The sequence below is a fragment of the Silene latifolia genome, chromosome Y (assembly GCF_048544455.1).
Source record: "Silene latifolia isolate original U9 population chromosome Y, ASM4854445v1, whole genome shotgun sequence".
Classification (NCBI taxonomy): domain Eukaryota; kingdom Viridiplantae; phylum Streptophyta; class Magnoliopsida; order Caryophyllales; family Caryophyllaceae; genus Silene; species Silene latifolia.
In genome coordinates, this window is record NC_133538.1 from 200,951,209 (window position 1) to 200,968,256 (window position 17,048).

Consider the following 17,048-nt stretch of genomic DNA (forward strand, 5'->3'; position numbering starts at 1 on the left):
ACTCCGTAAATATACGTGTAGCACTACACATATTATTTACGTACTAACATTAATCACATTAATCAATTAGTACAATTTTAGTAAATTAACAGTTAATTAACTAAAACCCGTTTCCCAAAACTTATTATTTAATTATCACATAATTAAATAATAACTGTCGCTCCTTGAGTTCGCAACTCGAAATCTCTCTAATAATAATCGACTAACCTCTTAGTCTATAAATCAAGGGACTAAATAAATTGTATCTCATACAATTAATTAGTTATCAATTGGGGTTCGTTCCTTTAGGTGTGGCCGAAAAGGGTCAGTTGATCACCGCCGTCTCACGACAATAACGTCAAACTCTAGTCAGCCAACCGTTATCGATTTACGTTAATCAACTGACGAGGATCAAATAATTAAATATCTGATGATATTCTATTAATGAGATTTATTATGTTAACGCACTATTGTGGAGGACACTAACTCCAACATTTATTTTGCATGATTTATTATTTTTAGATGTAAAAATCACATAAATAGTGACTATTTTAGCATAAATTAGCTAAAATGAATTTTATGGCGTGAAAATCTTTCCCAAAGTTGTATATATGATATGAACATCATATCTGAAGTTGCATGTCAAATTTCGTTTGATTTGGATGTTTATTGATTTTTATATTGTAAAATTGATAAATAGCAACTTTAATTAGTCATAATTGTAAATTCGATTTTTGGACCTAAAAATTTATCTTTTCCAGGTTATAGAAACTTATTTAGAATATTGCAAATTTTAATTTTGATTTATTGCATAATTTTATGTTTAATTTGGAATTAAAGATTTAAAATTATGTATTATGTGATTTATTTATGAAATAAATTAATATATTCTATGGGCAAGTTTTATTAAAATTTTGGAATGTTGGGAATTTTCCAGAATATACAAAATTATGATTTTGAAATTTTTTTGAATTTTTATGACTTTTTGGGAATTATTTCTTTATTATTATGAATAAAAGTGTTTAAAGAGCAATAATAAAATATCAAGTTGAATTAGTGTCAAATATTTAGTGAAGACTAAATTACTGTGTCGCACTCGACCGAGTGAGGTTCACTCGACCGAGTGGATCAGCACTCGATCGAGTGAGCGACATTCGATGGAGTAGACTCGCCACTCGATCGAGTGCAGCTGTTTTCAGAACATGGGATTTATCCCTTTCTCCTCTAACCCTAAAATAATTTCCACATTCCTCCTTATCTCTCCAAACTCTCTCCCTTCTCTCTAAAACCCTCACAAACACCATATTAGAGGATTCAATCTTGGTTTAGTGGATTGCTCACCTTCCTCCTTCATTCCTCTTGATTTGTAAGTTAAGATCTACCCTTTTCTAGTCTTATAAACCCTAACTTTTGGGGGTTTTCAATTGGGTTGATTAATTAGTAATTAGTATGTATTTATGGGTAATTAGAGGGTAATAATAAGGGGTTTTGTATTGTATAATAGATTAGGATGTATTATGATAGTTATTATGTGATTATTGTATGATGAGACGGTTTTATGAGATGGACTCTTGTTGTCTTGGATTAGCTTACGGAGTATGCTAAAAGGTAGGTTAATCCTACTCGGGTTCAATAATATGGTGTTGTTTATGTTGATGTTGTCATTAGTCTCACATAAATAGGGCATTTGCATTATAACATGTTTAATGGTTAATTACATCATTATGAGGATGATTATGATATGTTGGGTTATATTTCATGTTTTGGTTATTATTGTGTATATGGAGGATATGTTGTTTTTGAGGAGACGTAAGACGGTTGGGAGACCGTCTTGCGCTTGAGTCGCCTCTTGGAGCTTCCTACTCCAAGAGGGATGTGCGCATTAATGGCTTGAGTCAAGGAGGGACTCGTGTGGTTGAGACACGACGTCTGGGAGGGGATCCTGTTGGCTTCCGGACCCGGTACGTCTGTGCGTGTCCCGGTACCTGTTTGTGGTTATCGGTATGTCTGGGCGTGTCCCGGTACCAGTGTGGTTGTCGGTATGCCTGGGCGTGTCCCGGTATCGTGGTGGTGGTCATTCGATGTTATGACATTCATAGTAGTAGTCATGTTGCATGTTCACACTTGAGTCGTGTCATCTTTTATTTGCTTATTGAAACTGACGTTTGCGTGTCTGTGCATTGTCACCTATCTCTTTTGGGGTGGCCTGTATCGATCCATATGATATCCTTTGGTCATATGGGGAGCAGTTTAAGTCCAGGTTGTTTGGATAGCACGTGGGAGACGGGACGAGGTTGATGAGTCACGAGGCGAGTATAATTGGCTAGAAATTATAGTTGTCATGAGTTGTACTTTTATTCATTTGTTTACGTTTATGTAATTCACTAAACATTATGTTTATTTATAAAATGTTCTTTTATGGAAGTTTTGAAACACTACCTCGGGAAACCGCGATGGTAACGCTCCAATTATCTTGGCCTGATAGGTGGGGTGTTACACATTTGAGGAGCAAAGAAGTGTAATAGGCATCGCGGAGTGGGCATGAAAGAATACACGAAACATGGCACGGGAATCCATAAGAATGAAGGAAGAGAAGTTAAGAAGACAACACGAAGAAAGGAGCTTAACCAGGATGGTTCCTCGATCAACAACACCTAGGCATGATCGAGGAAGTTGGTTACTCGATCGAGTGCACATAGGCTCGATCGAGGAACCACTTGTTTCTAGTATTTTCCGCAATTTCCTTAAGTCGGTTATGTTTTACTATAAATACCTAATTCGTACCCCAGTTTATCTACGTCTTATTATTTTTTACCTAGTTACGTATAGCTTCTCTAAAAACTCTCTTAGAATACTCTTAGATTAGTTTACATTAGTTTTGCTTCGGAGGTATTGCTCTTTAATTAAGGTACTTTGTTAATCTTTCTTTAGTTATTAATAATTCAAGTTCTATTTCATTCAATTATTTTGTTCATCTTATTATGCTTTTAATCATGTTGTTCATTAATCTTATTGATGTTCTTCCCTTTAATATGAGTAGCTAATTTCATTATCAAGGGTGAAAGGGGATCTAGGTTGTTAGAAAATGGGTTATTAATGAATTGATTGTTAAATTGCTTTTGATTGTTGTTTAATTATCGTCTTACATCTAGTTAATTAATTACTTATCAGAATTGGTTAATTAGTCTTGCATAAACTAGGATTTTCACCGACCGGGTTAAGACTAGTATAGGCCACGATAATTCAATTAGATCGACTTAATAATAGCGACTGCATGTTAAGTTTAGATCTAAAAAGACATATTAGAATCGACCGATCATATGACTTTCAACAATATAAATTGCTCGTCAATGAATTAAACCTTACCCTTGGATGACTACCTAGTGAACCCGATCCATAAACTCTTTAAATATTATTGTTAGTCATCTTTATTTCACTTGCAATTAGTTGTTAGAAATCAGATAATCAAAACCCCCTTAAATTTGTTACTTTAAGATGAACTTAAATATAAACAGACTATATTAATTAACTCGCCTCCTTGTGGATTCGATACCTGACTTACCACTAGCTATTTTGTTAGTATTAAGCTAGGATTTATTTTGATTAAGGCCAAACGACTGACAACAACCTTATCAGAATACTTGGAATGCTATTTCCCACCTCCCCTTTAAAGATTGGAATCATGTGCCTCACCAATACATTCACTACCCCGCCATTCGTATATGGCTACGTTTCATGGGTTGGACCTTTTTAGGTAGGAATGAGCCTCACTCGGTAAGGATGTTGAAGGTGGAAATATTGGGTGCTTTTCTTAATGTTGATGATGATGAAAAATGGCGAATTAATCTCCCCTACCACTTTGCGGTTCACTTGACCAAACAATGTAACCAATCCACTAGCTCTATTGTGTTGGGTGGGGTGATAACTAGGATAGCTACAAAGGTTTGTCGTTTTAACCAAGAGACTACCCATTTGCGACCTTTGCTTTCAACGGGGAAGACGGGTGATGGACTTGATTATGATTACTTTCTTTCTTTGAATTGGTTTAAAAATGCTCATCCTAATATGATTTGGAAAATTGTTAAGAACGACTCTATTAGTCTTCCGGGTGATGTTTCTAAACTTAAAGAAATTGTCCACACCAAACTGTTGGAAATCTATATCTCATAACTTTACATATTCATATATGTTTAATTTAATTTAGTCATAAAATTAATTACAAATCTTATGCATGCAAACTTAAATTAAAAGAGAAGAAATCATTGTCCTTACTACATGATTTCGGTTTTATGGGCACCAACAAGATCTCCTTCTTGTTAGTTCTTGAGCTCTCCAACAATGGATGAACAAGATTCAAGTTTAGAATCTCTCCCAAAAGCATATACCCAAGGAAAACTCATAATAACTAATATTATTTTGATCTAGTAATAATATTAATCATACTTAAATTTGACACGAAAATGTTAATTTTGCTCTTGAAATTTCGGTTCAAGAGGTAGCGTTTGTGAGTTTATTTCTCTAGAATTATCATAAATTGTAGAGAGTTTGAAACCAATTTTTTACACTAGAAAAATTAGGTAAAAAGAATGAATCATTAGAGAGATCCATATGGTTGCACACACCATAGGAAAACCGGTTGGAGATGGGGTCTTATTGGGGAGCCAATGCATGGTCTTGGTCTTCTCAAGGCAAGAGTAGGCATGCATAGCTAGAGGTAGTCTTTTATCATGATGTTTTCCACTAAGATAAAAACACAATATAAACCCCATGTTCCCTCTATATTTCAGCACCCTTAAATAAAATGGCAAGCCCATTTTATTTTTGTTATTTGTCAATTGTAACATATGTGACATGTTACTTGACATATGAAATTGTAATGTATTTTTAACATATTAAAAATCAACATACTCATAAAATATGTCATATACAAAATCGATTAGTAATTCGTAATTACTTGTACCAAAACGGTTTATCAATTTATAAATTACAACGTCTTGAATTTATAATAATTATTCATTCAATTTCAATTCCAAATTGTTTCGTAAACAATAATTTTATCTAAGTAATAAAACAATTCAATTACTTAGACCGTATCTAATATAATCGAATTATAATAAGACACGTTAATTATACTCACAAAATCATCCGTCAATTTTAAGCAATTTAATTAACTCGTATCGGCATACGACTAATTAAATAATCAACTAAGAGTATTACCCTATAGGTATGACCTAAGGGGATCAACTGATCACCACCGTCATACGACAGTAATGTCAAACTCTAGTCAACCAATCATTACCGATATGTGTGGACCAGTTGACTGTCAAATATTACATCACACATGTATTCATAAAATGAGATTTAAACATGTGATCATCATGATCGACAGTTGTGATCGCATTATTGTCGGAGGACACATATTCCAACAATCTCCCACTTGTCCTCGACAAGTGTGCGTCACCAATTCTCTTGTCCTATTACTATCTCCCACTCAATGCAAGGTGTCTTTCAGGTCGTACTTGCAAGTGATCATATTGAGAGTGGTTTCCTCGATTTGGAGAATAACTGATTGACCGGATTTATCTAGCATAGATATCTTCCGAGCGTGGCCACGCATTTCCAGTTCATTACTCCTCGAGTGGCCCTGAGATATTGTTTTAACCCTGACAAGGGGGTGGACAATTCCTATCGCACTCATTCCCTTCGACTAGCCACAACCATCATAACCCAAAATATGCCCATTTGACCCCATTTACGAAGGTCGTAGTAACACAAATCAAAGTTAATCTGAAACTGTGCCATCTTAGGCGAACGGTCTTTAGTCAATAGAATCGACTCATTAGAATACTATAGTAGCTCTCGCCACGACCGGGCTATATAAATTTGCAAGAACTCTATAAGCGGTCATAAGGCCCAACAAAGTGTTCCTAACAGTCTGCCTATGTGATTGACTAGTCATCTCACATGACTCTATGGCACTTGAACTTGCCATCAATCGCATCACACTCTAGTCACTTCGAGACGTCACCTCTTACAAGTGACTATGGGCAAATACCATGTTAATCCAGGTTTACTTTAACGGGGTTCAACATTGTCTCTACAACCCGTTTGGATGTAACAATGTATAAAAGGAGTTTTTAGATATAAAAACTCGAACGACAAATGTGATTATCACATATGAATAGTTAATACCTGATTACTACTTCATATTTTTATAATCAATTTTGATCATGTATGTAGTTGTTCATCTCAATCCAATTAAAATGACATATGACATGACTCATCATGTTAAGCCTATAAGAAGGCTTTGGTTAGTAGGTTTTCTCAACTTCTTGTACCTAACTCAACCTTATTACATACTCGTTTTCCTTTCGTAATATATACATTTGTATTACAAAACTTTCTGAGCACGTGTCTAGATCAAATCTAGACATAGGCCCTCTGGCCTTAGAATAGCTCCCACTGTTTTCACAGTGTGCGGGACTCATCCTTTTGCTCATCTCATGGTTGCAAGTGTACTCAATTTCCAATGTAAATATTTCTCATTGTTCTTTACTGCCTAGAACGATTCTAGAAAATCTATTTCTTAAATAACATAGCCACAATGGTATCTTAACCATCCTAATGTGTTTTGATTATGGTTTTGTCGGAAACCATCCGCAATCTCAATTGTCAATTGTCATTTGTGTAACACCCTTACACAAAATTGCATCAAAAACACTTTGCATTACATCCTTAACGCTTCTACAAGCACTTAAGGGTAATCTTTATGGCTTACATGGTAACTATTACTTAAATTCGATTTGAAACAATTCATCATACTCAAAGTATATGAAGTGTTATACATCATTACTTATTTAATTGATTCGCAATGAAGCAAATGGAATCAAATATGTTCAACTTGATTGAACTAGTCATGAATCTTATCAACATAAGACTTCTTATTTGACGCTAATATCATGTGGATTTATCTCCATAAATCTGGATATTAAAGATGTATTATATATCTCCAAGTCTTAAATCATTCCCAACGATCAATATGTCATCCACATATAAGACTTATTAAAATTACCATAACTCCCACTAAACTTCATGTATAAACACAACTTCTCAACCTATTGAGAAAAGTTTTATCACATGATCAAAACATTGATTCCAACTGATGGATGTCCTACTTAAGATCCTCTCTTAAGTTTCACATTATCTTAGGATGACAAGAATCTGCAAAACTCAAGACATGTATTGAATACATTCCTTCTAGTTGAAGAAGTGGTTTTTGGATTCACTTGCTATATATCTCATTATAATGAAATACAATCCTTAGGAAAATCCAAATAGACTTAAGCATTTCAAATAGTGCAAAACCCTTTGTCACCAATCAAGCTTCGAAATCTCTCTTTATTAGCGCAAAACCTCTTGTCACTAATCAAGCCTTTTATTTTGGATTTTCATGGCTCTAAACCTTGTATTGAGTTGTGACTTAAACACTCTCATGTAAGTCATATGTTCATTACTTTCTAGAAGTAATCAACTTGAATCAAACGATTTCTTTGTAAGTTATAAGCTCTTTATTTTCTTAAAAGTAGCATGAATTCATCATCTTCAACAAGTGACGAATTTAACCTCCTAGGTTTTAAAGAAACAACGTCTTACACAAAACGTCTCATGTAGCCAAGAAAGACCAGTTTCTTGCGACATAAGATTCTTTGATACAATACAATTTGTGGCTCTTAAATATTTTCTCCCACTCTGTCTTCTCGAAATAAACTTGTATTTATAGGAAGACGGCTTCACGAGCCACAAACCCGTTGTACTCGTGATTATAATAAGGAAAAATGAGCATTTGTTTCTTTTGAAAACTTGCAAACATGGTATCCTACCATTTCACATCTTATATGATTCGTTTTGGATTTAGTGGAAAATTAATTTAGACAAAATGATAAAATCCCCAAAACGATCAAGTAACTCAAAGTAACTTGATTGAAGTCTACACCATATTGAATAGCGTTTGATTTCTTTATCCAACCACACATTATCCCATAATGTGCGCTAAGAGAGATTAATTTGTGATACTATATCACATTTCCTTTGGCTTATATCAAAGTCTTCACTTTGATAACCCCATCACGACTAAATCGTGATTCCTTAAACTCTTTCAACTTCTTCAAAGATTTCTCTATTTACCTTATTAAGTGAACACATTAGCGTCAACTTAAATCCTTGATAAAAGTAAATGATCAACCTATTCTGTATCAATGATTTACATTCTCGACCTCCTTTTCAACCAAAAGGCATGAGACATCTTGCTTTGAATACAAGATACGCATATACCATAAGATCTAATGGTTTCAAGAGTACTCGATAACTCTTTGCGTTCATCATTCCAGAATCTTAGGTTTGATCTTGGGTTACCAATTTGAGTCTTGCATAATCTTCATCATATATTATTCTAGTTTGGTTTAGAATATAATCACCTTGATAATGGGCTAGCCATACATCAAATCATGGTGTATAGGGTGACAAAAGTGAAACCTCTTTTTGTATCTTAACAAGTTCATATTGTTATTTAGAGTTTATTTACTTAATAGTCACAATTAAGTAAAACTCTAAACTCAAAAACTAAATTGAGTACACAATGACTCTATCTCTCAACATTATTGTTGCTAGTCGTCATATTCTAATCATTCTATGTATCGCATACAATGATGAAAACCACCATCGGTTTCTAATATTGACGAAATGGTACTAGCAAAATTTATGTCAATCAAATAAATAAAGAACTAAGTCTTATTAGATGTCCCACCACTAACTTGCTTATTCTTTAACAACTTGGGGTAGTTTCCTTTCTAGTGTCCAACATTTAAGACAATGGAAACTTCATCGGTCGGGATTGATAGGTTTAGTATTGTTATTCTCAATAACTTTACTTTTAACATTACCTTGTATCAATTCCATTCTAATTTTACTTCTTTAAACCTTATCCTTTTCTTAACGCTTTAAGAGAATGCTCTCACTCATTTCAAAGAATCTTTACTTAGAGAAGCAAAGTTGAATCTTATGAAGACTACTCTTCAATTCAATCGTTTTAGTTCTTAAAACTTTCATTGAAGTTGTTGCGTTATTTTGGTCAATTACGAATTCTGACAAATCTAATTACCAAAACAATTCATCGCTTCAAGGTACTTAATTTAATTAAGTATATGAAAAACAATCCATTGTAAGTAGATGTGTTAGTCAAGAATCAAAAACCTGTTTGATAATGAATAACTTTAATCTATACTCTTTACAAGAGATCCTTAGCAATGGTTCATTTGAGGTTTTAGAAGCAAATTCATATTTGTCTTTAGTTACGATGTTTTAATGGAGATTTGAATCAAATCGAAATGATATCGTATATGAATTGTGGTAAAGAAATAGAACAATATGACAACGGAATAGTGGAAAACTTAACATTTATCGTTTTATTAATACTTGTAAATATAATAACAAGTAAAGCATTTACATAGTGACCTCTACCCAACTATGATAAATGATTCCAAGATCCAAATTCATATTAACTTGGGCACGGTAGGGCCGATGAAACCCTCACCAATATAACTCGGTGGATTAACGCTTTAATCGATTCTACTTTTAGAACTCTTGGTCGATAAAACTACATTAATATTTATCTTTAGCCCGGAACACATGCGACTACGGTCACGAATACTTTCGTTGAGCTCAATCCAAATTTCGAATAAATGTGTCCATGATCCAAATCCACATCAACTTGGGCACGGTAGGGCCGATGAAACCCTCATCAACATGAACTCGGAGAATATACATTTATCACCCACTTCACCAACGTAACAAGGTTTGTCTTACGGTAAAGCCGTCTCAACTCCCTTGCGAAACTGGTACTTCATGGGTTTCTAATTTTTGGTAAGGCTAAGTCTCAATTGTTTATTTTAGCGAGAGGTCATGTCAATTTATTATCTATCACGTTTTAAGTGAACTAAAGCAGTGAACTACGATAATTGTAATTGACACGGTCGATAAACTCGATAAAAATGATAATGCATGTTTTAGTTATGGCGATTTAGCGATGCATGCGACATATAAATAAAATGCAAAGCATAATAAATAAATCCTGGTATGACCTTCCTAAAATAGTAAATCTAATTAACTATTACATATTCGGAAACCAATTCCTTGGGTCCCTTGAACTTTGGTTTTGGCACGCATCTCGAGGTAACACCGTCTTTAAGGACCGCCTTCTTGAGTGGCACCGTTTTCAAGGAACTCCGGAATAAATAAATTACAAAACAAATTACTTAATTTCCTATTATACATTTGTAATAAAATAAAATAAATCTATTAAATTAAAAAACGGTGATACGAGATCACAATAAATTACAACCGAATCGATATTCCCATACATTTCGGGTAATACCAATTAAAAACTAAGGCCATACTAAGTAAAATTATATAAATCAAAATTACATAAAAAATAAAATTATGACAATCATAAATAAAATGCAGCATTATAATATGTATGAACATGCCCAATTTTATGCTAAATCGCCTTTAAGGAGATAATATCATATATTTATCGGTTTTTACGGATTTGCGTGATTCAACCTTTTAAAATCACAATAAATTACATAAAATCATATTTATGCAGAAGTTAATTACCCTAACCATCTTAGGACTCAAAATTAGTCTCCACTAACAATTTGACTATAATTAACTTATATTTCTTAAAATTGTTCATTAATGGACTCAAAATTACAATAATATGCCATAAACTTCAAATAAATCACAAAAAATTCAAATAAATTCAAAATTTGAAATTTAAACTCATGAACATTTTGTAAAAATACCATGACACTCATAATGTTCAAAAAACTTAGGTTAAAATTTCGAAAATTTATCGGAAAAACAATGTTGCGGTTTATCGGATTTATCAATTAAAATCATAAAAACGTGAGGAAAAATATATTCATCAACTTTTCAATTTTAGATCTGAAAAAGATAATAAAATGCAACATGTGATGTTTTTCCTAAGTCATGGAGTATGTTTTAGCAATTATTCACTAATTAAGTCACTATTTATGCTATTTTTCATCAAAAATTCATAAATTATGCATAAAGACTTCAATATAGTCTATTATTTTACACAAATCTTGTAAAATTTCATGTGACAATATACTAAATTTATATGACCAGATTCGAAATTTATCTCATATTAACCCATTTTTCATCTAAATCCGATTTTTATCATGAAAAATCCACATTTCGAGCATAAAAACTCCAAAAATTCTGAAAATTTCCAGATCATCTAAAACAAATATATGTGAAAACATATCCAAAAACCACTGGAAAATTCGAAGTTTAGCTAATTTTAGTTCGAAAATGACATTTTTATCATAAAATCACATTTTAATGCCATTATTAAATAAAATGAACAATAAAAATCCATAAATTAACCAAAATATCCCAAATACATTTTAGGATCAGAAACTTTAACATGCATAATAAATTTCGTGATATATAATAATAAACACAAATTTATAAGTTTTATATGTTAATCGTATAACTCGGAAGAACGATAACCGATTTGCATGCAAACAACCAAGGCTCATGATATCGCTTGTTGAAAATTTATATCTTATAACTTTAAAAATTCATATATATTTAATTTAATTTAGTCATAAAATTAATTACAAATCTTTTGCATGCAAACTTAAATTAAAAGAGAAGAAATCATTGTCTTTACTACATGATTTCGGTTTTATGAGCACCAACAAGATCTCCTTCTTGTTAGTTCTTGAGCTCTCCAACAATGGATGAACAAGATTCAAGTTTAGAATCTCTCCCAAAAGCATATACCCAAGGAAAACTCATAATAACTAATATTATTTTGATCTAGTAATAATATTAATCATACTTAAATTTGACACAAAAATGTTAATTTTGCTCTTGAAATTTCGGTTCAAGAGGTAGTGTTTGTGAGTTTATTTCTCTAGAATTATCATAAATTGTAGAGAGTTTGAAAGCAATTTCTTACACTAGAAAAATTAGGTAAAAATAATGAATAATTAGAGAGATCCATATGGTTGCACACACCATAGGATAACCGGTTGGAGGGGGGGGGGGGGGTCTTATTGGGGAGCCAATGCATGGTCTTGGTCTTCTCAAGGCAAGAGTAGGCATGCATGGCTAGAGGTAGTCTTTTATCATGATGTTTTCCACTAAGATAAAAACACAATATAAACCCCATGTTCCCTCTATATTTCGGCACCCTTAAATAAAATGGGAGGCCCATTTTATTTTTGTCATTTGTCAATTGTAACATATGTGACATGTTACTTGACATATGAAATTATAATGTATTTTTAACATATTAAAAATCAACATACTCATAAAATATGTCATATACAAAATCGATTAGTAATTCGTAATTACTTGTAACAAAACGGTTTATCAATTTATAAATTACAACGACTTGAATTTATAATATTATTCATTCAATTTCAATTCCAAATTGTTTCGTAAACAATAATTTTATCTAAGTAATAAAACAATTCAATTACTTAGACCGTATTTAATATAATCGAATTATAATAAGACAAGTTAAATATACTCACAAAATCATCCGTCAATTTTAAGCAATTTAATTAACTCGTATCGGCATACGATTAATTAAATAATCAATTAAGAGTATTTCCCTATAGGTATGACCTAAGGGGATCAACTGATCACCACCGTCGTACGACAGTAATGTAAACTCTAGTCAATCAATCATTACCGATATGTGTGGACCAGTTGACTGTAAAATATTACATCCCACATGTATTCTTAAAATGAGATTTAAACATGTGATCATCATGATCGACAGTTGTGATCGCATTATTGTCGGAGGACACATATTCCAACACAAACCCCATCTTGAGGGTACCCCATTTGAAAGCTCTACCTATCTCTTGACTTTAGGTGCGGAGACACCTAATGCACCTACTCTTGAGCGGCATGAAAGAGGTAAATCCTCTCTTGCTCCTCCTCCCACCTATAACAATGAAATGATGGACATGATGCGTAATTTGAGCCTTACCATGGACACCATGAAGAATGACCAAATGCTTGCCTTGGCCCCAATTTATGGTTATTTTGCTAGGCAAGGATTTATTCCACCTGAGGGCCCTCACCCCTCATTTTTTCCTTGGCCCGATGGTGGTTATCCGTCTTCTTCTATTTTTTCTGTAGGTACTTATAAGCCCGGCCCAGACTATTGTGATTCAGACTATGTAATGGAGGCCATAGGAGGTGGCTATGATGGCTATGGTGGCTATGGAGGAGAGTATAGTGGTGAAAAGGATATATATGGGTATGCTAATCCTTTTCAATGTGGTGAGCCAAGTGAAAGTTCTCATGATGGTGCATGGGATCCGGTGGAGATCAAGCACCTAATGAAAAGCCGGGCTATAACTTTTGACTTGGGGGAGGCTAGCTAGTTTAGTAAGTTTGCTTTCCTTTGCACTTTAGTTATATTTTCCCGCTTCCCATTAAATATAACCTCTTGTCTTGCTTATTTATGTGCTTTAAGCCGTTCTTACGGTTACCTTGGGTGTTTTACATGTAGGCACATTGAGGACAATGTTGTGTTTTGCTGGGGGGGGGGGGGGATTGCATTTGCATTTTAGTTAGTTTGAATTTTAGAAAATTCTAAAAATTTTGAAAATTGTGTTTGCTTTTACTTCATATGCTTTCATTGCCTACTTCTTGTCATGGTTAATATGTTATGCCCTCTTGCTTGTCCCAATGATAGCTTGATAGCTAATGATTCTTTATTATTGACGGGATAATTGCATTCATGGGGATGTCTTGACAAAGTAGGTGGAAGATGGAATTGGAACCAAATAGGCTTGATCTTGACTTTTGGCAAGCCATAATATGGTAAGGTAGAGCCTCCTTGGACTAGTACATCTATACCCGGTCTCACATAGGTGAGTGTAGGTCTCCTTATGATGTGTGTTACATCAATAATGCACAAGTATGGTTTTAATTTCATCTATTTATAAGCATTACATTCATGATATGCTATGCATTTGAAGCCATTTACATTGATTATGTTGCGGATTTCTAGCCCCTTCATACACATGTTTACAACTTGCCTAGCTACATTTTATACTTGCCTACCTTGTTAAGCTAGTAGCTATGTCATTGGTGTTAGGGTGCTCATTTGGGATATGCCTTGATTGTGTCATTGTGAACTTGGTGAGATAAGATTGCTATATCCGAAATTTGATTCTGAGAGAAAAGTTGAAGTGAAATGAAACTTGAAAAAAGAAGAGATGCAAAAAATGAAAGAAATTGAAAAAAAAAAGATGTGAAAAAAAGAAGCATGATTTGAATAAGAAAAAGAAAAGAAGAAGAGGTTGTGTTAAGTAGCACCCATGTTATCATTCATGAATTTTTGAGGAGTATACTTATGATTTGTATTGAAAGAGGTCAATATGTTGTTGTTTTTGGCTTCTAATAATGGGTTTAATTTGGGATTCGAGATTGAGCATCCTTTCACTTTGTTGTTGCTAGCTTCACTTAGCTCCACATTCCATAATTCATATGATCCCCCTTATTACCCATTTCCTATTGACTTCTTCTTACCCATTGGCTTCTTACATGCTTGCATTTGAATGTTTTGACTCGTGGTTTTGAAATGACTACCATATTAGATTGCGGGCACACTCTCTTGAGTCGAGGATAGGTGAGTGCTACTCACACAAATATCTTTTCACATATAAATGCGTATTCGGTGAATCGTGAGAGTCCAAAGTCAAAAAGATCATGCAAGGGCCGAAAAGTTCATTTAAAGTCATTCATGCTACGCCGCCATGTAAATCTCATCCATGTCGATGCATTATCCTTATGCCCATATTGTTTTGGGATTATGATTCATTGTGCTTGTTAGCATATATTGGGATTTGCAATTGATGAGTTTTACTGACTCGTTGCCCTTGTCTTGGTTTTATGTGCTTGCTTGAGGACAAGAAAGGGTTTAGCTTAGGGGAGTTTAATGTGTCTAATTTATATACTTCCTCCATTCAGCTCCACTCTACCAGTTGGAGTTTTGCACAACTATTAAGAAAAATTAAAGAAACAATAGAAGTACATTTGGGATTGTGCATAATGCTTTATTAAATGATAAAGTGTGGCTCTAATTCTGATTTGATTATGGGATAATCTTCCCACCAAAATGTTCAACATTTTAAAAACCCCCACCAAAACTTCCCTTTAAATTTTCCCTCCACTTCCTGTCAACTCTAAGTTACCAAAACCGAGGAACTCCAGCAATATAACAGTACTACTTCACCATTATTTACAACAAATTTGTCCTTAAATTACATCTTTCTCTCCATTCAGTAACAACACAATAACAAAAAAACCTTACAATCCATAAATTCTTACAGTCCATAGCATTAAATTACAAACATAAAATTACAGCAAAATGGGCTTCAAATGCATGACAGAAGATCAGCGGACAGAAATAGCCATTTACTTGCTCGAAAAGTCGCAAAATGGTAAGCTTTCTCGTGGCACCATTAAAGAGGTAGCTGCAAGGTACGCTTTGAGTGATAGAAGCATATCTAACATATGGAGACTAGCCAAAAAACCAAGGTTAGTAGGTGAGAAGTTAGATGTGAAGAGTGGTAGGATAGACAACAAAAATAGGAAAAGAATCCTACCAAACATTGAGCACATAAAGTCACTAGATCATTCTCTAAGAGATACCATGATCAGAGTTTCAGAAAACTATGGAGTTTCAGTTGGAACAGTCCATTTATGGGTGAAAGAGGGTTTACTTAAACCTCATTCAAGCCCATTACATCCTAAACTCACAGACTTACATAAGGATCAAAGGCTACTTTATTCACTTAGGTCATTAGTTGTCAAGCAAGTACTTCAGGAATTCTTTGATCTCAATAATGTGCCACTAACTGAAATCTTATTTACTGAAATGAGCAACACAATACATATGGATGAGAAGTGGTTCTTCGTCACAGATGACAACGAGAAAATATATGTTGTGGAGGGGGAGGAGCTGCCCATCTAAGAGGTACATCACAAAAGTGATGTTCATGTGTGCAGTCACCAGACCAATATATTCAGCAGATGGGGAATGTCTATTTGATGGTAAAATAGGCATATTTCCATTCACAAATCAAGTACCAGTAGCTAGGGCAAGCAGAAATAGGCCAAGGGGTACTTTAGAGACAAAGCCTATTGAGTCTATCACAAAAGTTGTGATCAAAGAATGCTTAATACAACATGTAATTCCAGTAATTAAGAGGTTTTGGCCCGAAGGTTTAACCAAGCACATATACATTCAGCAAGACAATGCCAGGCCTCACATCAAGAATGATGATCCTGAGTTTATGGCAGCTGCAAACTCAGACGGATTCCACATTGAGTTAGTTTTTCAGCCACCTAACTCACCAGACCTCAACTGTAATGGCTTGGGTTATTTTAGAGCTTTACAGTCATTAAAAAAAAAAAACATGCAACAAAGACAGTTGATGATTTAGTTAATGAGGTAATGCAGGCATTTGTGGCTTATAGTCCAAGCAAACTAAACAATATATTCCTATCCTTACAAGCAATAATGATGGAGATTATGAAATGCAAGGGTCATAACAATTTTTCACTTCCAAATTTGGGAAAGGGGCATCTTGCTGCCGTTGGTATGTTACCAAGAAATTTACAGGTGAATGAGGAGTTAGTGAGGGAATGCATTGATTATTTGCAAGGTATTAGTAAAACACAAGGTTTAGAATATCTTATGAACGAACTAGGTTACAATGTTGAAGGTATAGTAGATCAGTTAAATGGAATGTAATGTTTAGTTTTATGTTCACTTTTTTTTTTCAATGTAATGTTAAGTTTAATGTTCATTTGAAAAACAATTACAAATGACAATTAAACATTTTGAAATGTAATGGAATGTGAAATGCAATGGTAAGTTCAGATTATGCATACAACAAGGTTCAGTTCAATTAACACTTTCAAATGCATACAGAGAAGTGTTCAGTACA

The 17,048-nt window shown here is 33.8% G+C and overlaps 1 protein-coding gene across 1 annotated transcript; it reads left to right on the plus strand.

Annotated features, from left to right (window-relative positions):
* Nucleotides 1–15,463: 15,463 nt before the first annotated feature.
* LOC141629832 (uncharacterized) lies at nt 15,464–16,069 on the plus strand. The gene has a single exon (XM_074442767.1). The coding sequence runs from the start codon at nt 15,464–15,466 to the stop codon at nt 16,067–16,069; it is 606 nt and encodes a 201-aa protein (XP_074298868.1).
* The last annotated feature ends 979 nt before the right edge of the window (nt 16,070–17,048 follow it).

Excerpts from the sequence above, each read along its gene's own strand:
- LOC141629832 (XM_074442767.1), top strand. The coding sequence starts at position 15,464 with ATGGGCTTCAAATGCATGACAGAAGATCAGCGGACAGAAATAGCCATT.